The 25,246-nt window shown below is 44.4% G+C and overlaps 1 protein-coding gene across 3 annotated transcripts in view; it reads left to right on the top strand.

Moving 5' to 3' along the window:
* The window catches only part of DCAF5 (DDB1 and CUL4 associated factor 5), an 87,310-nt gene extending 72,519 nt beyond the window's left edge, over positions 1-14,791 (top strand). For all 3 annotated transcript variants that reach the window (XM_036239081.1, XM_016131261.2, XM_016131263.2), the window contains exons 8-9: positions 4,494-4,621; positions 10,133-14,791. In XM_036239081.1, the coding sequence (XP_036094974.1) occupies positions 4,494-4,621; positions 10,133-11,899 (1,895 nt within the window). In that variant the 3' untranslated portion in view covers positions 11,900-14,791. The remainder of the gene's footprint in view (positions 1-4,493; positions 4,622-10,132) is intronic.
* The last annotated feature ends 10,455 nt before the right edge of the window (positions 14,792-25,246 follow it).

Below are 25,246 nucleotides of genomic sequence, written 5' to 3'. Positions count from 1 at the left end.
AACCTTAAAGTGGTAAGGGAGTTAGCCATGCAGAAATCTGGGGGAAGAGCATTTCAGATAAAACCAGTGTAAAGGTTGTAAAGTGAAAATGTGCCTGATGTGTTTAAGAAGCAGCGAGGAAGTCAGTGTGTGGAAGCAGAGTGAGGGAGGGAGAGAGAAGTAGGGGTTGAAGTCATAGAGGTGAGTGGAGCACAGGGGTGTCTAGTCATATAGGCTTTTACTATGAGTGAAATGGGGACCCATTAGAGAATTCTGAGCAGAAGAGTGACATGATCCAACTTACTTTACAGCATCACTCTAGCTGCTGAGATAAGGATAGATGGTGGGAGTGGGGCTGCCAAGAATAGAAATGAGAACGAGTAGGAGTTTCACATAATGCAATATGGCTTGAACCAAGGTAGTAAGGGTTAGAGTCTAGACACACTTTGAAAGTAAAACCATCAGGATTTCCCAGTACATTAGACTGGGAGATATGGGGAGCAGTGTCCTGTTCTGTAGCCCCAAGTATCATTGAGGACCACTTCCTAGTGTGACTAGTAAGTTGCTGTCAGACCAAAGCATCAAGGAATCTCGACCAGGTTGCTTTTAGATTTTGAGTGGAAAACTTACTAGTCATTCTTGGAGGACTTTGTTAAAGCTAATTAAATTGACAAGAAACAGAAATAATAAGTTGGTGAGAAACGAGAGGCATCCAGACCCTTGAGAGGCCTGAGGTGGCAAATCTCTGGCTGAATGTTATGAAAAGAAGAGCTAGGTAAGGAGAGGGAGGGGATTAAGGACCTGTATGCTAGCCCCTTATCTTCTCTGGGGAGATATTTGGCCTTGACATTTAAAAAAGGTCCTTTTCAGGGTTCAAAGCAAGGGGTTTTCTCTGAGTCCCTTGTGTTTCCTGGGATCTCCCTAAGTGAGTGAGTCACTGATGTTGGAATCTTATGAGATGGCCCAATAATTTGTTTTTCTGAGGTCTTGCACTAGAATAGATAAGATGATTTATAACCCTGCCTACCTCCCTAGCATCCCTTCTGAACCAAAGGAAAGATGGAGAGAAGGGAACTTTGCTCTTGACTTGTAAAAGGAGCCTACAAAGTAGTGCCAGTATGTTTGGCTGAGCCAGCTAAAGGAGATGGCCCAAAGAAATGACCATTGGTTTGTAAAGAACGGAATAAACAAATGACAGCTCAAGGACAAGTAAGGTCCTTTTTCCTGGGTATATACTGTTTGTATTGGTACTCCATTGTTAGTAATTAGGTTAGTTAATTCATTTGGTAACCACACGTGAGGTTGATCCACCGTTTTAGAGATGATCCTCGGGGAGATTATGTAGGTTGTGTAGTTCTTGGAGAAAATAATCTCTGCCTGATTCCTTCCAACCTGATCCTGCTATTGATGGTCAGGGTCTGGGCAGGTAATGAAGTAGAGGAGACCCCAAGTTTTTACTGATACTGACACTTTGACTTTAGCCACTTCAGACTAAAGAAATCTATCTATCTGAATTATTCAAATCTCCAGGACTGATAAAAATTTAGTCTCTAGAAATCCTGTGTCTAAACCGTAAGTAGCAGCTGTATTCAGTCATTTGAAACCTGGAAACTGGGAAAGGGACTCTCGACAACCTTTCTGAACCCCATTCATTGCTCTGATTCTGTGTACACAGCCTTGGTTACCTTAAACAAATGGCAGCAATAATTCTGCCTGTACCAGTTTATACTATCAGTCTTGACTGTTGACTTCCTCCTCTTTTTCACATTTTCTAAATACCACTTTCGGTGGGGAAAGGGAGAAAAGACCTTGTATTAGAATTACTGCCAAGAAGAGAAACTGGACAGGTTCACAGTGCAGAAAGCAATAAAAACAGTTTTTCCATGGTCTGAAATTTTCAAGAATTGATATCCTTCAATTATTCTTCAGATCTAAAAGTTACTGTAATTGTATTTTGAGTAATCTTTGACAGAAAGATTGGTCGAGTTGATAAACTTTAGTTCTGTAGTAGCGAATTCTTTAAGACATGAGACCCCCTGTCTTCTTTTGGTAGCACCTATTCTAGAATTGCCCTCTCTTGAAACACTATCCATTCAACAAGTGCTTACTGAGTACCTGCTTTAGTTAGGCATTGTGCCCCAGATTCTAGGTGTTCAAGAGATCCGGTTCTACTCTCATGATCTATTCAGTGTTGTTAATGTGATGAAATGTACTTTGGTGATACTCTAGAGCTTTTAGTCAAGCTACCATTGGATAGAGTCTCCTCTTTCCTTTCTTTAAATTTAGGACTAAAAATGAAAACCAACCTATATGATTACTTCCAGAAAGATTTAGAAGTCAGTTTCGAGCTTCTGACTCCATTCCTATTCAAACCCTTTCTTTTCTTAAAGGCTACCAGTATGGTGGAAAGGATATTAGGCATTATTGCCAAACACACTCTTGTTCAAATCCTGGCTCTGGCATTTACTAGCTATATGACTTGGGAGAAGTTGCTAAACTATTCTGAGTCACTTAAATTCCTTTTCTTGCAGGCAGTAGGATTAAATAAAAGATTGGTACTAGATTGAACCTGAAGTTTCTTTACTAAAGATCACCCCAATAGAGGTTATGGGTAGGAGTAGGATGTTGGAAACAAAGAATTTAGATGAAACAATGAGCAGGAATACTATTTTTGAATAGTCCTGAAGGAACTCCTTAGGGGTGATGAGATCCGTGTATTGAGACAACTGTTTTAAAATTCCCATGGATCCCTTTTATTTGACTAACTAGACTTAGGTAATTTTTCCCACTCCAACCCATGAATGCAAGGCATTCAGGTTTGCCTAGAGATTTCTGTCATGAAATCCTGTCTTGGTGCTTAACCTTTCCTGATCCTTTTTCTCCATGGAAACACCATTTCTATGTCTTAGTCATTCTCTTTTCTTTATGGTTTATTAGCAAACTGGATGATGTTGGCATGAGATATGAATAACTTTAACTGTATTATCCATCCTGAATATTTCAAATATTAGTATTGTCAAATATGGAAACAAATTTAGGCAAAGGACATTTTTGCTACCCACCAAGTAAAGTAAACACCTAATGCTAGCTAAGTTGGCGCCATCACAGAACAGATTGGCACAGTCTGAAATCTCTTGCTGTTATTAAAAAAACAAAACAAAAAAAAAGATGTACATGGCAGTAAAGAGTGGGGTGTCTTCCATGAAGCAAAAAAGGAGTTGTGTCAAGAGGCCAAAAGCAGAAGATACCTTCTCTAGAGCCAGACTATTTCTAGAGAAGGGATGTTTGTCTTAATCATATTCCTTCCAATCACTGAGACAACAAATGATTGGAATGAATATTTGAACAAGGTGGAGTTGGAAGTGAGATGGAGGCATGTGGAGCCGAGACTATACTTTACGCTGTAGTGGTGCCATGCTCCCGGTAGAGACTAAGAAGGTATTCATTACTTAAATAAGTGAACACTCATTTTTCTGTGTCTGAATGCATCATATTCACCAGTTGGCCAGGGACACAAGTTGCCTATCCTACACGTACTAAGCTGTTGATGGTTGCCCAGAAGTGACCTTGTTGAGAACTTGGGTATATATGTTCAGTTTGAGTGTGATGCCCGTACCAGTGAAGTTGAACCTTTGAGATTATCTCAAGTTTATAAATGATGACATCTTCATCTGCGTTACAAGTTCCAGGCCTCTGGACTTTTCTCAGTCATTGAAGTAGAAAGCCTACAGGATGGTCTTTAATATACAGCATCTATCAAGGGCTTTTTTGTTTGTTTGTTTGTTTGTTTCCAAAGTCAGTTTCCTTTATTTAATGTTGATTTTTACTCTATTAGTGGCCTTTTAATTTTAATCCATACATGGTTTCTTTAAGGCCCACACTCTCTAATTCAGATTCTCAATACTTGAGCTCTGCTTATTATGGAAGTAACCCAAACCTCCTTTCTTTATCCTTAGTTCTCTCTGCTATCAGGGTGAAAAAAATTTTTTCCCTGTATTTTCCCAGTGGTTTTGTATGTTTGCTTATTTTGTTTGTCATTTGCATCATAGAAATTGAAAGCAAATGGATCAGAAATGTTTTTGTGCATGTAAATAATTATATGCTTCTGGTCCTGCTTGTCCATGGGTCAACTGCCTAACTGTTCCCAAGCATTTTAGTTTCTTTTTGCTCATGACTAGCCTTTTCTAAGGTAACACTTGGATTCTATCTTGGGGATCAAAAACTTGAGAAATGTTTTAAGTGGCTGTAGCTTCATTGACAATGGAATTACAGTGGGTGGGTGTGGGCAATGCTTAAAGGCTAAATAAAGGCTCTTGGTAAGAGCACATATGCTGAGAGAGATTTCATCTTCTCTCTTTCCATAGCAACTTTATCTGTAAGATTAAGCTTTCCGCTGGTGGTATAGTTAATAAGAAATCTCGGCTCCAGTTCAGAGCTGTGCGCCTGCCATTACTGGAGCCTGTTTACTTTCATCCATTTCATCATTTGATTTTTGTTTCCTTCTGTCTTCCCAGGTGGCATTGGTAGGGTGGTCAACGGAGCCTTCATGGTGCTGAAAGGGCATCGGTCTATTGTTAACCAGGTTCGATTTAACCCTCACACCTACATGATCTGCTCTTCCGGTGTAGAAAAGATTATCAAGGTGAGGCATCTTCCTTTTCTGTCTTTTTAGAGAAATTATTACAATTCATAGTTGGAAGAAATCAAAACAATATATGTAGGGCCTCATATCTAAACATACTAAAGGTCTATCAAAATTCTCAATTATTTTGACGTATTACAAAATACGGAAAACTCGATATTAAAAAGAATGACTTGAAACCCTCCTTTCAGGACCATTTTTAAAAGTAGTCACTAGGCTTTGAAACTAGACACTACCTGTATAGTGCTACATTTCCAATGGCCTTTGATCTTGAGTCTGATAAATTTTTTGCTTTCCAAACCTCACCTGGCGGTTAGGAAGCCACCATCCCCTCAGCTACTCAGTGTGTCCTTTGCATTAATTGCTGTCACTATGGCACAGAGATAACTAAGTGACTGCTAGAACCACAGCTAAATTGTCTCAGGACATATTAAAAAAACACTGCATGTGGTTGCAATTGAGGCTAAACACTCAAATCAATTGCACATCAACTGAATGAACTTAACCCTGCCAGTGAATATTTTTAGAGCCTGCAACTTAGAGACCCAGCCTGGCTTATGTCCACAGAAGAATGGCCCACTGCCCATTGCTCACTTTCCAGTTGCTAGTAACCTTTTTCTCTGGGGTTTAGAGCAAATGATGAAATCTTGAAGACCCTATGATAGACTTTTACATAAGGATCGATGATATTACCCTGTCCCCCCAAAGTTAAAACTCCCCCCCCCCCCTTTAAAATGGCATTGAAAACCTGAGGGAGGTGTCAGGGGAAAAGGGAAAAGTAATCTGTGATGATTTGGCAGTTTTCATTTTCTTTTGTTCTTTTAAAAAGAAAAAAAAAACTATTAAGAGCTAAACCAATTTGTTTATGAGGCAAAGGAAGCTATCAGAAATGTAATGTTGATATATGGGTCACTATGCTTATTTGTCCTTATTCCAGCTTCCTTTATTTATATTTTGTTGGTCTTGTGTGGTTCAGGGCTGACTTTCGTAATTGCACAGATTTCCCATAGGGCTAGAATAGGACTTACAGATCATTTTTACTGATTTTTCTCTTTTTACAGATGATGATATTTATGTTATAAATTAACTATCTGAGGTTAATTACATAGCTAATTAGTAGTAAAGCTAGGATAGAGCCCTGTTCTTTGTTCTTCCCACTGTACTGCCGTATTCACCATACTAGTGGAAAGGCAGCAGGCAGCCTAATGCTCCTGCTGGATTTGATCATCTCAGTAGTCTTTCACTTGGGCAGTCGTTGAATTGGCCTTGTCTCATGTGTTGCTTTTTTTTCTCCTTTGGCCTGTGACTAATGGGTTGGCATGGTAGCATGTCTTCTCCAGGCCTGTTGACATCATTTTTCTCAGAGAGCTCTGCTTGGGCATCTCCTTTCGAAGAGAGATTCCTGCTTCACTATGCATTTCGGGACGCTTCTGTGCTGAGTCTCCCCAATTACTATTTTAGTCAGCTGGAGTCTTTACCCTAACGGTCATAGGTTGGAAACTAGCCAAGTTCTCAGAAGAGAAAGAGAAGAAAATGTTTTCTCTGTGAGGTCATCCAGACTGAACTATGGAGCTCGCTGCTTCCAGGATCCATTGAAGTCTGAATCCTGCCCAACCAGGAGGGATGTTTAGCCATTTGAAACCTTAAGTCAGTACAGTTGGTACTCTTGAGCCGCTCTTTGAGTCTGTCTCCCATCTTTCAAGTGAGGACATTAACCCGTGACTTGCCACCCAGGAGTGCCTTGTGAATTACCTGTGCCTGTCAGTTTCTGACTATTTTAATGTCACTTTCCTGCTTGCTGTTTCTGAGAAGATCAGTAGCTCTCTATTTCTGTTTCACCCCCTTCTCCCTATCTTGTCCTTTACTACTTCCTTTCTAGCCCAGAGAATAAGAGTTCTCACCTGTAACAGGCCTTATATCCCCCACAAATGCCTACACTTAGCAAAAGAGGGTTCATTTTGTAGTTAAACGTAAGTGGGGGGAAGATGAGGCAAACAAATACTGACATTTTTTCTCAAAGACCAATATTCATTTATTCACCCCATATGTGTGGAATACCTTGTGTTCCATTTGTGTTAGGCCATATGAGGAACACAGAGGTAAAGAAAGGTATAATACGGGTCCCCCTAGGAATCGATGACCTTGTAGGAGAGACAAGAAATAAAGATAATGGAAAATGCAGTAGGTACACAAGGGACATATAAAGTGCTATGGGAGGAGGGGGAGATTTTTTCTCTTTGGGGTGATCTCAGTGTATATAATATTTGAACTAGATTTTGAATAATTAAAGACTGCAAAAGGAAGGAGTAATATTGGAAGAACATTCTAAATGGAGGAAATGGATAATTATTTCATTGAATCAGGAATATTTATTGATCACCTACTGTGTTCCAGGCATAGTGCCTATGAATAAATGCTTAGAAGCAGCAAAGTGTAAGACCTATTCAGAAAATGATCATGGTTGGCCAAAATGAAGAACACAAGAAGGGAGGGCTAAGATACAAGGCTAGAAAGGTGGGCTAGGGCTAGGCCCAGATGGTCTAAGAAGTCAGATTACAGAGTGTGAAGAACCCTTGAGTAGCAATTTAGGTCCTTAACTGTAATTTTCCTTGGTACGTGGACAAATTTCTAAGTTTAATATAATGGTGCAAAAGAGAGAAGAGGGGCTTAGAGCTGCTACCTCAAGCATATCATGGTCACCGGTGTAGATCAGTACACTTCTTATTTGCCTTCCATTCTGACGATGTTTGAATAAGCCTCTTGAGGTAAACTTTTCACTGGGCTTGGAGAGAGAGCTGCTCATCATGAGGTTCCTTTTTTCATGAACCTTGCCCTATGAGGAGGCATGTCTGACTACATTTAACATGTCACAGGAAGTTGTATTTTCATTGTTTCTCTTCTGAGTTGTTGACTTTCATTTTAAAGAAATAATTTCATAAATGGTTGAATTTGCTATTTTATGGCTGGAGGACCAAGATAATAGGGACCGTCAGTACTTCTAGAGTTCAAAAGTCTCTTTGAGGATGGGTCTAAAACTTTCTGGTTGAGATATTCGGCTGCTAACTGAAAGAGAAAGCACCACATTTATTGATGCTTTAATGTAGGTTATGGAGATGATTCTAATTACTACAGAGAAGAAAAGGCTGAAGTCATTTGCCCAGGGCCATGTGAAGTGGTGAGGCTGGCGTTCCTACCTATTCTTCCTGCTCCCCTATCTCTGTGATAGGGTCTTTGTTTTTCTCTGAATCTTAGGATTGGATGACACTTACCTATTCACTGCTTAGATGAGGGAGCTGAGCTTCACCCAAGGTCACTGGCCAACTAGGAGCTGAGTGGGAACCCACCCTCAAGTTTCTTGCCTCCTGATCCAGTGTTTTGCTCCATTACTCCAAGCTTCAGGAATTAAAGTCTACCTCAGCTTAATATATTGCAGAGCCCAAATAAAAGCTGACTTTCAGTGTTATGGTTTTCATTCCTGAAGTGAAAACACAAGGCCTTGTGTAGTAGATTAGAACCTAGAAACTGGCTTGTTGGATAGTTGGACTAACATCTTGCCATGAATATTTTGTACTTGTTAACAAATTCTGAGTTTCAGTGAAGTCCATATAGATTTATCTTCATGTTAGACCACATGGTTAATAGCATTTTATTATTTTTAAACTGGGGAAGTAGGAGATTTGGTCTAGAATATAGAATAACATCCCAAAACATCCTAACGCCTTTGTCCTCTCATTTTCCCCTACATCTTTAAAGACCCCTCATTTTCCTGTCTAAGCCACCAAACTTTTATTACCTCAGATATCTGTTTTCAGAGATACTCATTTATAGCTTGAACCTCTTGCCGAAGGCCATGTTGAAATGTTTCTCAAACTTTGAGTCTCACAAAGAATCTGAGACTCTTCAGATAGATCCATTATTTTTTTGCTACTTATTTTGTGCTAACTATATTCCAGTGTTACTGAAAAATTGGTTCCCCCTACACACATACTTACTCCTTACTTGAGTGCTTATTAAAAATACAGAGCTCTGGTACCTACCCATGATTTATTGAATCAAAATCTCTACAAGGGTAGGGGTCAAGAGTCAACACTGTAATTATTCTTCAGGTGATTCTTGTGTACTCCAAAGTTTGAGAACCACTGCCTTAAAACTCCCCTGGGTGAGATTATAAAACTGGAGAGGGGACAACACTAGAAGAGTTGTGGGCAGGGAACAGAGTTGAAGAAGAAATGAATCCAAGTTGAGACTTGGTCAGAGGAGAGCTAACCTAGAATGCTTCTCCAGCCTCTCTTGAACTGGGATCCTCCAAAGGGGTGCTAACACCAGAGGTTCAAGTAAAGCACAGAGGGAGTAGGCTTCAGTCGGGAACTCTCACAGGGAGGCAAATTTGTCCTTGGATAGCTTTGCAGAATCCATCGTCTTGATAGAGAATAGGGAATGAGGAGCCACTGTTTCCTGGGTTGGGTGCCATCTAAAGATAGACACCAGCCTGTCAGGCAAGAAAATCACCTGGAATTTCATCTAAGTTGCCATGGCTACCGGCTGATATAACCAGGCTTCTTTGTGCTGCTCTGTGGACCAGTCTGGCAGTCAGGTGAAGCTAATCGTTCTCTCTTGCAGTGACAACTTAATTACCTTGAACTTGATTTTTGCATAACTTATTCAATTTATTGAAGGCAGAGTTAGGCCTTTGCCTTCGAATAGACCTGGGTTTGAATCCTAGTTCAGCTACCTTTTTGCTATGAGCCCATGTCTCTGACGGTGGAGTGGAGGGGTGTTAAGGGATGAGGCTATAGTCTTGAGGCAGGGCTGTCCTACCTAATCCCGAAGTGGCAGAAGAGTTGGGTAGCAAGCCAGCAGCTCCCTGGTTAAGAGAACCCAGTTTCCCGGGTAACTGATGCCTGCATGTCCAAGAGGGAACTGCAATGTTGGCTATTCTCATCAAGCTCCAGTAAGCAATTCCCATTAGTTAAAAATAGAAATGTTGCAGTTGAGAAGTGGAGTTACAGGCTGAAATATTAACTGTCGCAGAGGACTGACTGCTGGGTCTGTTTTCACTTCAGCTAAGTGGTGCCTCTCTGTGCTCAGCTTCAGTCTTCTGAGAATTTTGAACATATTGGCCAATATTTAAGTTCTCTTCTATCCTCTGAGATTATGAAAGGGATTATTATAATTTCCATATTATTGATAGAGGCAGCTAAAGGGGAGGAGGATTTGGGAAACATGATGTGTGATTGTCCAGGGCCTAGAGACAGACAGGACTAATCCTGCCTAATTCTGTGCCCTAGTCTATGTTTTTTTTTTTCCTCCACATCTGACTCTAGAAGCCTGTTTTCATAGGTGCCCCCACATAATCCAGTCTGATAAAGAATGTATCTTTAAAGTTTGTTGGCAAGTCCTGGCTAAATAATGGGGGAGGTCTGGGGAAGTTCTGTCGTGTTCTTTATAGACACCAGCTTTAGAATACTTTCCAATCAGCCCTCGGTGGTCTTGTTTTCACCTTTTGTGCAGATTTGGAGCCCATACAAGCAGCCAGGATGTACCGGAGACCTAGACGGGCGGATTGAGGATGATTCCCGCTGCCTCTACACCCACGAAGAGTACATCAGCCTTGTGCTGAACAGTGGGAGTGGCCTGTCGCATGACTACGCCAACCAGTCTGTGCAGGAAGACCCCAGGATGATGGCTTTCTTTGACTCCCTGGTTCGCCGCGAGATCGAGGGCTGGAGCTCTGACTCAGACAGTGACCTGAGCGAGAGCACCATTCTCCAGCTGCACGCAGGGGTCAGCGAGCGCTCGGGCTATACCGACTCCGAGTCGTCGGCCTCCCTGCCCCGCTCCCCTCCGCCCACAGTGGACGAGTCTGCCGACAGCGCCTTTCACTTGGGGCCCCTGCGGGTCACCACCACAAACACTGTGGCGGCAACTCCGCCACCACCCACCTGTGAGGACGCAGCCTCCCGCCAGCAGCGCCTGTCAGCTCTGCGGCGCTACCAGGACAAACGACTCCTGGCTCTTTCCAACGAGTCCGATTCTGAAGAAAACGCTTGTGAGGTTGAACTGGACACGGATCTCTTCCCCCGGCCACGGTCTCCTAGCCCTGAAGATGAGTCCAGTAGCTCTAGCAGCTCTAGTAGCTCCGAGGACGAAGAGGAGCTGAATGAGCGCCGAGCGTCCACCCGGCAGCGGAATGCCATGCGGCGGCGACATAAGGCACCTCGAGAGGAGAGGCCCGGCGCCCCGCCCAAGCCGGCCAACACCTACATCGGAGAAGACAACTACGATTATCCGCAGATCAAAGTGGATGACCTCTCCTCCTCCCCCACCTCCTCCCCTGAGCGGAGCACTTCCGCTCTGGAGATTCAGCCAGGCCGGGCTTCACCAACGTCTGACATAGAGTCAGTTGAGCGAAAGATTTATAAAGCTTACAAGTGGCTCCGCTACTCCTATATCTCCTACTCAAATAACAAAGATGGAGAGAGCTCCCTGGTGTCTGGGGAGGCAGATGAAGGGAGAGAGGGAACCAGCCACAAGGACAACCCAGCCCCTTCTTCTAGTAAGGAAGCCTATCTAAATACCACCATGGCCCAGAGGAACCAGGACCTGCCCCCTGAAGGCCACAGCAAGGATGCTTTTAAAGAAGGGACTCCTTCCAGAAATCCCAGCAATGGCCCAGGCCATGAGCACAGCAGCCACTCTTGGGCAGAGGCACCAGAAGACACCTCTCAGGACACTAACAATGGTGGCTCTGTAGAACACTCTTTTGAAACCAAGAAACTCAATGGAAAGGCCCTGAGCAAGGCTCTGAGCAGCCGGGCAGAGGAGCCACCCTCTCCTCCTGTCCCCAAGGCATCTGGCTCCACTCTCAGTAGTGAGTCTGGCAACTGTCCCAGGACCCAGTCTGATGACAGTGAAGAGAGGAGCCTCGAAACCATCTGTGCCAACCACAACAATGGACGCTTACACCCCCGCCCACCCCACCCCCACAACAATGGACAGAACTTTGGGGAGCTGGAGGCAATGACCTGCTCTTCCCCAGGACATTCGGACACTGACCATAGCTTGTCCCTGACAGGGACACTCTTACACAAAGATTGTTGTGGGTCTGAAATGGCCTGTGAGAACCCCAGTGCTGGAATGAGAGAGGACCCCACTGACACCCCAGGCACAGAAAACAGCAGGGCTGTTCATGGCCATTGTTGCCTCAAAAGGCATCGAGTCGAATTGGAAGATACAGATGCAGAGAATTCCTCCTCAGAGAAGAAATTAAAAACATGATAAATACAAAGGGAAGACAAAAAGCTACAAAAGGAGCTTTACAAAAAAAAAAAAAAAAAATTTAATCCTATTTAGTGAACACAGAGGAAAGGAAAAAAAAAAGTATTAAAGGCACATAAAACCAGGGCCTGAAATTTTGTGTCTGATGCTGCTCCCTTATATTCAACAATGGGTCTGATGTTTAGCTGGCCATTGGCTTGTGCTGTGCTAAGAAAGGGGGGGGAATCCAAGTGATCCTTTCTAGTGAAACTTGAGCATAGTGTACCTACCTGTGCAGATTCTGTTAAAGTAAACCCTTGTTGAGACGTTTGACTTGTTCTCGTTGTGTGCACTGGCACGTGTGAGCTCATTGTCTCAGACTTTTCTTTAAGTTCTCTATCAGAAAGGATCTATGGATCTGTATTTTTGCCATCTCACCTTGTTTACATGCCATTGGTGTTCTGGTCTTAACAGTGCCTGCTAAATCAGGTTGTGCTGCCAGCAAGTAGAGGATTTATGCCAGAAGGCTGGGGAAGAGAAGGGAAATAGGCCTCAGCTCATTGGCTCTGCTGGAAAGGAAAGCATGGTTCCTTTCTTAAAGAAATCTTCCATGTTTTCTCGCAGTAGCACTTCTGCCTTGAGCATCTAATGTAGACTTATTAAAGCAGAGCATTTTTAATGCTAATGAGAGGTTAGCACTTAAGGTCAGATTCAAGAGAACAAGAGATCCCTGATAAATTTCACTGATTGCAAATGAGTGATGCTACAACTCTTACTATATGGAGGCCATAAAATATAACTAATCGTGGGTAACACTTTAACCAGTTAGGTGCTTAGTTAGTTCTTAAGAGGCACTCAGAAGGCCTGCAGGCGCTTCCTTGGCCCCATGTGATGGCATATTGAAAGGGGAAAAGACAGCTCTAAAGAGCTTTGTGCTCAAACTACTAAAGTGGATGTTGTAGGTGTGTTAAGAAGTGTAGTAAAGAGCAGAGTGTGATACTGTGTTAATTTAATTCAACCCAAAATGGCAAGAATCGAGGGGCCTGGCATCATCCGTCAGGCTCGCAATTGACAGGTTGTGGTGGTCTGACTAGATCTTGCCGAACTAGATCTTTCATTTCAAAGTAACAGATTCTTATTGAATAGGTCTGTTAGGAGGCAGATGGTGTAGGGAGGGGAGTCACTGGTTTAAGACTCCTGGCTCCTGGAAGAGACTCCATTTTACTGAGATAGATAAATATTGAGAGGGGAAAAGACCAAGAGATTTTCAGCATTGCAACTGTGGTTACAGTCACTTGGTTATCAAGGAAGGGTTGTGCAAAATAGGAAGACCTAGGAATGACCAGATATTTTGTTGGCATAGATGTCGTGAAAAGGCAGGAGGAGAATACTGGCAAGAAACGAGGAAGAGAGAGAACACTATAACTTTCTTGACCACAAAGGTGCTAGACAACTAGGAGCCCAGCCAGCATTGGTGTAGAGAGGAGCCAATGTGGGACTGGTGTGGCTTCACTGATCCTTTTAGAGGAGGACTTTGTCCTACTGGAACTGGGACCAAGGGGAAACAACCTGTGGCGGATGAAGACGTGGATGGATTTAGGCACTGGGGGCAGGGGGTTATTTAAAAAGAGGGTTGTTGATCTAAGCCAGAAGGAGATATCATCTTGCTAAATAAGCTTTGTGAACAGAAAGATGTGCCTGGTGTGTGTGATGTGACGGGTGTGAAAACACTGTCTTAGGAGGAGCTGAAGGGGTGTAAGTAGCAGTGGGGATGCTTACAATTTAACACCTGTAATCTCACTGGGGCAATGGGAAAGTGATTCTGTAACCATTAGAATTACTTTGGATTTGTAATCAAAATGGTTCTATCATTTGTCTTTGACTATTCACAGATAATTGTAAATTCTGGTTTTATAAGCCCAAGTCATTTTACATTTGCTTTTCCAAAATTTATTAAATTGGAATTTTTTAATCCTTTATATACAAAAAAGGTATAATCACTCAGTGTGTGTTTCTCTTCCCCTTCCTAGTCAGCATACCCAATCTTTTTGTTTCATTTAATCAGTAGGGAGCCTCTTCTGACTTCTCTAAAGGCAATCCACATATCTTCCTGGAGAATAAAGAAGCAAAGTTCCCTTGGGACCTAGCCACTTGGTAGTTATTCCCAAATGCAGAACTTGGTCTTTACATGTTAAAAGCCTTAATCTCATTTGGGAACTCAAAAGAGAAGTCAGACTTTATCCTGGTTCAACTTAAGCATCCAAGAAAGATTCTTTTTACCTAAGGATGCCTGCCATCTATTCGTGGGAGAGACTTCCCAGCATCCCAGTTTCAGCTAGCCAGGAGATAGGCCCCACAGGAGCAGGCTGAGAAATGCTACTGCACTCTCATTTCCAGAACTCTCCTGTCTGTGATCATATTCTGGAGACCTGGAACTATTTCAGGACTCCTTTACCTAAACTATTGTAGAATTGAGGCTCCAACTTTGGAGGCACATTTAATCCCCAGATTCTTCCATAATAGGTATTTTTATTAGCAAGACAGATGGCACTGATTAGATTAAGAGCTATTGGAAAGTGCCTCTTATGTTTTTTTTTTTTCTGTATCCTATACATAAATAAAACTTTAAGTGGCTGGTCCAGATATGTAAAACCATTTCTCTCCACTTTTATTTTCCACCTGGTTTTGTAAGTGATTCCTGTGTCTAGGACAGCAAGTAAATGAGTTACAAGGGCAGTTAACTGGCTTGGGGCAAACAAAGGTTGCTACTGGGCTTGGTTTACTAAGCCTGGAGTCCCTTGTTTGTCAAGGTGCCTTCCTCTGCTGAAGCCTTACCTCTTCAGAAGCCCACCTCTCTCCCAGCAGCGCTGACTCTTCTCCTGTGTATATGCAAATAAACCTATTATTCACTTCTCCCGGCTTCCTCTTCTCTTCCAGGGAAGACTTGGTTGCTTAGACACCCCTCCTCCATTTCTTTCCTGTTTTAGTACTCGCCTAGTTGGAAACTTGTTTCAAAGCTACACCAAAGACTGGAAGAAAAACTGTGATAACTCCATATCCATACCAGTGGTCGTTGGTTGGGACAAAGGTCACATGTGGACAACAAAATGTAAGGTAGAGGAAAGTATCCTCTTGGTCTTTTTTAACCAGGCTTAGATGGACTCAGGATAGTGAAGTCCTGGAATTGATCCTTTTATTAGTTGGAGCTGAGGGAGTTATGCGGTGGAGTGATATTACAAACAGCCCCCAAAGAAATGATGTTTTCTGATGTTTCCAAATATCAGATTGCTTTTCCTGCCTTATCTCAGGCATGCAATGCAAACTTTTTTTCTGAAAAGAAAAAAGCCCTGCCTGTAAACCTGCCTCCTTCAGTTAACAGAAAAATAACTGCCAACCAAGACTCTTGTGAGGAAAATAAACCTTCCAAAAGACTGTCCTTCTGACCTGAGCGAGGCACTGTGCCAGGGCTGAAACAGTCAAGTGAAGTAAGGCACGGTGAGTCCAGATTTGCCCACAGCAGCAGGGCTTTGGGCAAGGTGCGTAGTTCTCTCAGGTGGGATATTCCAGTCCAAGTGCTCATTTGTCCTTGAGTACTCATACTGGAATGGAATAACATGAATTCAGGTAGCTTGGAAGTGATTTTGAATTTCTTTAAAGAACAGTGCTTCCCACATAAAACAGAAGAAAAGTATATGAAAAGGAAATCTAAGCCATATGCGTCCCAATTGCATTTTACTGTTAGTGCAAAACTGGTAAGATGCTTCTCAGAATGGAGGCCTGGCGACCAACTTCACCGGGGCCAGGGACAAGCAGAAGGAGTTGCTCAATTTCCTTAACAGAGTACTGGAGCTGTGCATAAGGGTCCTTCACAGGACCCTGTCTTATCTACAAGACGGTCACACTGTAAGGAAATGGGATATCTAGCATTTCAAATTACTAAAGTTGGGAAATGACTTCTTTTTGGAGCCCAAAGCCATGAGCTAATGAAATATTCCAGCTGAAGTATAGAATGCTAGCTTACAAGTCTCCATCTATCTGGCTTTGTTAGTATTCCCATCAAGGCTAGAGAAAGGCAATAAAACGCTAAAGTATTTGGGTGCTGACCCAGGAAAAGGATAAATTATCCCTATTATAGTGGACTGGACTAAAGTTGAGTGTGGGTCCTTGGACACCACCTCCAATTTGAGCCAACTACCCAGAGGCTCTGTCTGAGAGCTGGGAGCTCAATGTCAAGTCTGGCTGACCTCACAGATCCTTGCTTATAGCAGCAAGTCTGCAGTGGGTAGGGGAGGAGTGGTGGGGTTTCTTAAATTGTAGTCTTAATATGGTGATACTGGAAATGGCCCAGACCTCGGGAGCTGGTACAACGAACTTCTCCCTGGCCTTTCAAGCTGAAATTCCCCAGTCTGGCACTGGACCAGCCCTAAAGAATCAATGAGAGTGGCAAGCCATGGAAAAGCTGTGTTTGTGCCAAAGAAAAGTTTTGAACAGAGTTTTCCATGCAGGATTGTTTTGTGTGTGTGTATGTATGTGTGTGAAATATTTTTATAACATCTGATTCAAGAAGAAGCTAAAAATTTTTAAAAAAAATAATGCCAAGAAAATTCAGACTAGGCCAAGGGCAAAGGTCAGAGTTTAATCCCAGCCCACTAAACCCTCAGGACGGATCTGAAATATAGATTCAAGAGCACAGTCGTGGCACTTGGAGAGGAAGAGAAATATGAGAGAGAAAGGTTTTGAATTGCCGATGGAAAAGAAGCAATGGAATTACACTTAGGAGAATAAGCTTTTCAAATGAAACATCTGCCAGAGAGAAGCCAGAGCAAGGGTGGGGGAGGCTGGGAGGTCATAGAAGAGTGCCGGCTTAAATTAGCATTTTTGACCTTATACTGAAGAAAGTGGGAGTGGTTAACTACATCATCTAGTTCGGCCCCCTCATTTCAGAGACAGATCCCAAAGCCAGATAGTGGCTTGGTCTGGCTTCTAAGGCTAGTGCTCTTCTCACATCTTGCCTTTCCTATGTGTGGTTTTCTGGAGGGAGGTGCTTACCTTGATCTTCCAGCCTGATGCCAGCAGGTGTTTCTGCTTACAATATGCAGCAGTAGTAAGTGATTGAAACTGGCCTATGAGGAGGGAAAAGCCTTGTAGAAAGGAAAACAGGTTGGCTGAGCTTGGACCACCCTCACCCTCAGAAAACCAACTCAAGGGTCCTCCTTGCAGACTAACATGTAACTTGCCCCTGCACTACTCAGCCATCCTGATATTGCAGCACTGAGAGATGTCATTAAATTCCTAGGGTATATTTCAGAGAGGAGCAAGCAACACGGGGAACTGGAACAAAAAGAAAGGACCTAGGGATGGGAGCCGAAGTTGCGAGGTTTTAGGAATGCAGGGGCTCGAGAATGGAAGAAGACCTTTCAAGGTGTAAGCACCCAAGGACCAGACCAGGAAGGAAGAAATTTTAAGTGGAATCCACCGAGTTGCAGGCCCAAGAAGACTGATTCATACCACTGTTCTTTTCTCGGTTGTGGGTCCTGGTAAGACCTAAACTAGCTGTGAGAAGCAGCTTACAGCTCAGATCCCTTTACTGTTATCAGTTTTAAACTTCCCTGCCCAAAGGAAACTCCCGGCACTTGGTTCCTCAAGCAGCTGTCTGGGTTGGAATTCATGGGCGGGAGCTGCCAAGTTTAGCCTCACTGGGGAACGCTAGTCAGCGCCAATGTGACAGCCTTGGGCTCAACCCCAGGAGGTAAAACAGCTGGTGGAGACTGCCTCAGTCCAGGTCTGGCTGACTGTAGGGATGAGAGTTAGCACAAAGGCAAATTTGCCCTGCTCAGGCCAAAGTCCAAACCCTGTACCTTCCCCAGCTTGTCCAGTGGAGTGACCCATGAGGATGTCCCAGGCTTGGGCTCCTACTGAATCAGGGTGCTCCTGAGACCAGTTGAGTCCAGTCAGCAGCTACCTCTGGCCCACTGACTACCACTGACTTCCTTTCTCTCATCCCTTGATTCAAAATGCAGTTGGCAACCTCACTTCCTCATAAAACTTGCAGGCATACTTGAAATACCCCTGAGGGATGGGGTTTAGACCCCCTGCTTGCTAAACATCTACATTGTTTTTACCTCTTCAATCCTCAGGTTAACGTGTGTGAAATGAAGAACTGAGGGGAAAGGGAGTTCTTGGGTTCCAGTCGAAAGGGAGGGAAGAAGAGGGTTGGCTGGGCTGATCCTGATGGTACACTGGACACCAGGACCAACGGGGAGCCAGGAGGAAGACGGGAGCCTGAAAAGGCAAAGGATCAATGGCAAGTAAGCCTCTGGGGTCTCCTTCGGGAAGAAGTCAAATCTTCGAGATAGACTGAGATTGTTGGAACAGCAGGCCTGAGAGGCCTAGCTATGTCTTCATTCAAGAGGAGCAGCTATTGTGTCCAATGAGATCATTTAGAATGTGTTTTGCATTATGATTGGCTTTTGTGATGTGGATGCAGTGATAGATCAAGGACTCTGCCACTTCAGCCCTGGGTGCCTATGGGGCCAGGGTCAATACCGAGACAGCCAGGAGGGGGATCTCTGGCCAGGAACAGATAATGGCTTCTTCAATTCATGGATGGTGCTCAAGCTCCAGGGTTCCCACCTTCAAACCTAGAATAATGGGAAGCCTCTCTAGGATGATTTCTAAGCACCCAATGGCAGGACTACTCCTATACTTCAGCCTGTGCCTAACTCTGGGGTTCGCCATTTACACTGTGGTCTAGTTGAATGGAATCTCCCAGAGTATGGGAGGCACAGCCTGCTCAGCTGTACATCACAGTCTTGCAAGTTCATCAAGTGAAGCTCCTAGTCTAAAAAGGGAGGCATCTGAGCCCCATGGTTCCTTATTCTCCCACCACATCCCATGCCCAGTGCACTATGGGCTTTCCCATCTTCTTTCCTTTCCCCTCTTCTGACTGGCCCACTAGCCTCACTACCGGCCAGACTCTGGAGCCCAGGTTGTCGCAAAGTAAGAGGTGGAGGGGAAACCCAAGCCTCACACACATTCGTGATACCTGCTGAGCCCACAGTCACAAGGACGTTCTTCCTTTCAGTCCTCAGTGTGACTTCATGGCCCAGGAGAAGTTCTGCTGCCCAGTTTCCTAGGCTGCTTCTGCCGTTCGGTCCTCCCTTGAGGACAGACACGCTGTAGGCCCTGCTCGGTGCGGGGCAGTGGGATCGGGGTGAGACTGAGAAGCACCTTGTGCACCATCCCTGCCTTCTCATGACCAGACCCTCCTTCGCCCCTTCCTACCCACTTCTGGGCATTTCTCTCCTGATGCTGCTTCTCTGTCCCAGCAGAGAGGAATTAACATGCTTATTCCACCTCTAAACTGCTTTCTGAACCTCGTGTCCCTCCTGGTGCCAGGGAACCTCCTTCCCACATGCTCTGAGTCAGAGCCCAGCACCCTAGAATAGCAGAAGTAGTGAGTAAGTCAGGGAGAGATGAGGCTCTTGGTGGGGCAGAAAGTGGGGGTCTAGGGGAGCCTGGGGTAGTAGGAAGAATGTGGCGGGTAAAGCTGGAGAGTCTTAGGTAAATTTCTGCTTTGTGACATGGGACAGGCTTTGGAACCTGAATTTCTTCATACGCAAAATCGGGAGGAGGCTTACCTTGCAATGTTAGTGAGTAGATGAATGAAAATATATATAAATCACCATGACAGTGTCTAGCAGGCCATAGGCATTGGCTAAAGAGAGCTGATATTGTTGTCGTCTAATCGGTTTTTTTTTCAGGTCCAATGACCTGCTTGCTGACCACTGGCCCCATGTCCGTGATGCTGGTATTAAGCAAAATTTTGAGGACAAATGGAGGTAGGGAGTCCTGCTGACTTCTCCAAAGATATCATCTCCTTCTTCTATTCCCTCTCAGCAATTATGAGAAGGCAATACTGGAAATGAAGCTCGATGTTGTGAAATGCTGGGTTCTCTTTTTGTCCTCAGTACTTGCAAATAAAGCCAGTCGTAGACGCTGCTCCACAGAGCTAGAATTTGAAAACCAGAAGCTGGTGGGGCAATGAGTAAAGGGAGCACTTGGCACTGTGGTCACTGCGTCCCCTCCCAGCTGCCTGTCGAGCCCTTCCAGTGACTTGCTGGGACTGTCCAGACAGAGCTTCGATCTGTCCAGCAGGACTATGGCCTTTACTTCAAGAAAAGCCAATTATGAGAAATCCAAACAGGAGAAACCAAAATGAGGGCAAAGAGATTCACATTACATACAAACGGATTCTTTGCAAAAGACTTCTGACGGCGCACATCCGTTGTGTAAAAAGAGGCACCGTGAGGTGTGGGATTGTAGGGTGACCTCGGAGTAGGTCCTTTAAGATGAAACCACTCCTCTTCAGTAGACCTGCAGTGATATGTTAACCCTGAGCTTTGCCAAGATGATCAATGGCCCCAAATGTAGGAACTTGCCCCAGGGAAGGTTCCACTACCCAGAAGAATTTTAATCTCTCTCTAGGAGGTCACTTCAAATCAGAAATAAAAGTTCCCAGCTGATCATTTAAATCCTCCCTGTCCACCGCTCTTTGGTGCTCCTGAGTGCTGGGGAGGGTTTTAGGAGCCAGTTCCTTCCCAGCATCTCCTCTTTGGTTACAAAACACAAAGACGGTCATTATAGAGTCACAGTTCTTTCTACCCCAAGAACAAGGTTTTGGGAAATTTTCCCTCAAAATTTTAATCCACCAGGATAAAGAACCACCTCATTTTATGAGACTAGAACGTTTAAATGGAGTCAGTGTTCTAGAAACTTAGCAAAGTGATATAAAACATGAGACAAAATGATACATCTATCTCTATGCTTCAGTGGGCACAGTGCATCTCATTACTGGTGACCTGAAGCTTTGCAAATCTTCATGGAGAGTGTGCGTTCTGGCTATTATTTCTACGTGGGAAAACGGATCAAACTACAATCTGTATCCGTGCGCCTCCAGTCTCGTTGACTGCCGTCACGGGACCGCTCACAACCCAGCACCACTTAAAGTAAGTATGTGCACATTCTACGTCCCAGCAATCCACTCCTGGACACACTCTAGACATTCTGTCCCAGGTCTGAAGGGAACCAGTACCAGAATGTCCACTCTGGGTTCACGGTGGTGCCAGGGAGGTGGGGACAATAAAGTATTCATCCCTATGGGAATGAATGTGCAGACTGTGGTTGCAGCCCACCCCCCAGGGGCCACACAGCCGTTGGCAGTAATGGGTCAGATGTACTTCTCATGGTCACGTAAATGGATATAAAAACACAATGCTGAGCGAAGAAAGTAAAACAGAATAAGAACTCTAACACAATACTATGTATGTACATTAAAAATGCAGGTACACAAGAGGAATACACATTTATCATAAACACATAAAACGGAAGCTACTCATTACATACACTGCAACTGTTTACCTGTGTGGGAAGGAGAGTAGGGAACGGAGATGAATCCATAAATAAAGCCAGAGAAGAGGGGACCATGCAAAAATCTGTACATGAATGTTCGTGGCAACATTATTCATAATATCCAAGAAGTGGAAATGACTCAAATGTCCATCAACTGGATAAATGGATAAATAAATAAAGTGTGGTATATCCATACATTTGGCCATAAGCAAGAATGAAGTTCTGATTCACGCTACCACACAAACGACCTTCGAAAACATTATGCTAAGTGAAAGAAGCCAGTCACAAAGGACCACATATTGTGTGATTCTATTTATACAAAATGTCTAAATAGCAAATCTAAAGAAACAGAAAGTAGATTAATGTTGCCTGGGGCTGAAGGGAGGGGAGGTTGGGCTAAGTGGGAAGTGACTGCTAATGGGTATAGGGATTCTCTTGGGGTTGATGAAAGTGTTCTAAACTTAGATTGTAGTGACGGTTGTACAACTCAGTAAATATATTAAAAACCTTCGTTGTGCACTTTAAATGGGTGAGTTCTATGGTATATAAATTATATCTCAATAAAAACATTTAAAAAGAAATAAGGGGGGAGTGTGTACCCATGGGGTTGTCCTCTGGTCCTTCCGCTTAGTGCTTCTGGTTTCGTATGGGAACAGGGCGGAGTTCACCTGCCTTAACCCTGCCCATGGGCCATTGCCCTTGCACTTGTCTCTGGCCCTTCCTGCTTGAAAACTCAGCACTGGCCAAAGGATCCCAGGAACTGACTCAGAGCTGACTCCAGGGCAGGACTGAGGGGTTACATGCAGACCACTTCCTCCAGTGCCTGAAGTGGCTCCCTGCCAGACTGCCATGGAGGGTTTTCTCACAATGGAAGTTGGAAGGGACACTCAGGGCCTTTTGCGTTTTGTTAACTGACCATGAGTTTATCGTCAGTCAACAGTGTGACTCCAAGAAGATGTATCTTTCCTTCTTGATTTTTCCAGTATTACCTGTGTGACTTTAAAATGTTACTTCTCTGAGTCTCAGTTTCTCTCTCTGGGAAGTGGGCATAAAATTAACGAGGGCAGTTTGGGATAGTAAATGAAGCGATTTATGTGAAAACACCTAGCCCTATACCTAACACATCGACAGTACTTGGTAGATGTTTGCTGAATCTGCCTCCTCCAAAACTTAACATGCTCCTCCAAACAGACAACTAAAAATATTAACACAATCTTGAATTTGGCAAAACTGGTAGAAGAGTCCAGGTCATGGGAATTAAAGTCATAATCTCAATTGAGAATCTATTATGTGCCAGACACAGTGTGGACTGCTGGGAAACAAATGTGGATGGAATGGTTTTCAGTCGGGTATCTTGGGTGCAAGCAACAGAAACCTAACTTTAACTGGCAGCAACAGGAAAAGGGAACACAGTAGCTTGATAATTCAGCTGAGTTATAGGCACTTCCTCTCCGGCTTCCCCACCCCCCCCCCGCCCCCGCCCCGCATCATTTTCTGTGGGTGGGTTTCTGCTATGTGGCCTAGAAAGAGTCCTATCCCTCCTAGCTTGCTGACCGAAGAGGGAGATGAGGGGATTCCTCCATCAGATTCCTAATCTCCCTTCCTACGGAAACAGAGCAGGTATATGCAGTGGTAGGACTATATTCCTTGAGTGGAAATGACAAAGAAGCCAATTTCCTATCAGGAATTTCAGCACGTTTAAGCCTGAAAGAAGTCTCTGCTCATTTGGAGATTGGTACTGGCAAATAACAGAAAATGCAGCTCAAACTGCACAAACAGTGATGGTGATTTATAGGCTCCCAAGATAACTGAAAAATTCTGTTGTAGGGTGGCCTTACGATTTATCAGGGCTTTGTCTCTCTCCCTGCAATTCTCTTGGCTCTGCCTCCCTGTGTGTCTGCTTTGTCTCAGGTTAGCTTCCTCCATCATCATCAGAGCAACACGCTGCCTTTTTCCCCACCTGGGAATAGGGCTAGAGCAGCTTCCTGCAGTCACTGAAGGAAAGTCCCAAGGGGTGGCTCTGCCTGGACCACCATGGCCAGGGCAAATCCCATGATGACTCCTGAGTCATGACGGAAAGAGGGTGTTGGGCTGATGCATTTTGGTAAGTTAGAGTCCATTTAGAAAAGTACAACTTGCCTCACAGTGGGAGAGGGTGGAAGGACACTGAGAGCACAAGCAGTGCCCACCACAGGGTCACCAATCTCATTTACGATGAGGAAATCGGGGGCCAAGACCTCCCAAGGTTCTACATCTAGTTTGGGGCAAATCTAAGACCAGATATCAGTGGTCTTGGCTACAGTTGGCCGCTATTGAATCAGTAATGGATATGAGGCCTTAATGGGTAACAAAAACCCATCACTAAGGAGATTCAAGCCAAGGCTGTATGGCATCATAGCTATAAAAGGAATTACCACACTGATCTCCAAGGGCGGACAGAGGCTTCTGTTATTGGTGATCCGTGGGAACAGCACGGAGATGAGACAACTAATCCCAGGACAGGATGGTGGAGACAGGGATGGGCTCGTCCTGTCTACTTTCTTGGATTCATAACTTCCTGAGAGAACCTCCGACTCCCCTCTGCCTTCCCCTCCTCCCTGCCCTATCCCCAAGCTGAGAAGGACAAGCCAGGGCTGGTAATTGTGTTAGTTCAGCTTCCTCCCTGGCCCTGCCCTCCTCTTAATCTGATTTTCAAGGGACGAGAAATGGCAGGGCCCAGGCTCAGGAAGAAATTCACTCTCTTGTGTCTGTTGGACCTGCTAATTTGATAGAACTACTTGATGAGCTTCCACAGAACCCCCATTAGGGAAGAATTTTATCTGGTTCCCACAGCCCTAGCCTTTGAGAGCTCTCCAGGTCTCAGCTCAGAAGGAAATCCAACTTCCAATTCAATTTCTGCATAAGGAAATTAAGTCTTTATTATAATAATAGCAACCTGAGATTGAGTACCTACTGTGTGTCAGATGCACCACCAGGTGCTTTATATCTGAAGACTCACTAGGTGTGATGTCACCCTTGTGAGTTCACAAGTGCTCCAGGCTAGGCCCTTGGCTAGTGATCCCCTTGTCACAGGAGTCTCTCTCCATTTGAATGGACTTGACTTTGGGCCTGGAGCCTTTGGTCAGCTCTTCTGTAATCTTCAGAATAGCAGTGTTTCTAGAGCAAGGTGGCTATCTGAGTGTGAAGCGGGATCCGACCGAAGTCTCCTCTCCCATCGAAGGGCTCCTGGTGTCTAACAGGAGCCCACTTGAAACCCTCCTTCGCCATCCCGCCCCATTGCCATAACAACTACCATAAACCCCATTCTAAAGCTCAGCCTGCCCAGCGTCCTGGAGGGAGTGTATAGCAGGATGGAAAGACACTGGGCCCTGGAGAGAAGTGACTTTGCCACCTACTAGCTGTGCGGCCATGAATATTAGTTCTCTAAACTCTGAGGTGGGGCTTCCTCATCCGAGAAATGGCAATAGTATAACCTCCCGTATGAGGCATTTGTGAGAATTAAATGAGGTAAAGGATATGTAATCTCCTCTCCATGTTACTGTGTGGGATGAGAATTATGAATCACCTCCCGCTCTTGTGTTTCCCCAGAGCGTGAGCCACTTCTGTGCCTGGCCCTCTGGCCTTCCACTTTGACTTCCTTTCCTGGAATCCCAGGTGCTCATGGGATCGAGAGGGTATAAGGGGACTTTGCCAGATTGCTTATCACATGGAAACTGGGGTTACCTGCTTGTTCTTCAAGGGTCCCTGTCCTCATGGACACAGACAGAAAACAAATAAGTTAATGAACATATAAAATATTATGATGTGAAACATACTCTGTCTCAGTAGACATCAGAGAGGCTACCAGGCCTCCAGCTAGGGTGCTAGTGTCAGGGTCACCCAGGGAAGTCACGGTTGGCTTTCCATTCACCCTTCACCCAGACAGTGGGCACCTGTTTCCCCAGGCCGTCGGCCTAC

Source organism: Rousettus aegyptiacus, unplaced genomic scaffold (assembly GCF_014176215.1).
Source record: "Rousettus aegyptiacus isolate mRouAeg1 unplaced genomic scaffold, mRouAeg1.p scaffold_m13_p_3, whole genome shotgun sequence".
Taxonomy (NCBI): domain Eukaryota; kingdom Metazoa; phylum Chordata; class Mammalia; order Chiroptera; family Pteropodidae; genus Rousettus; species Rousettus aegyptiacus.
This window is presented reverse-complemented; position numbering and strand designations above follow the sequence as displayed.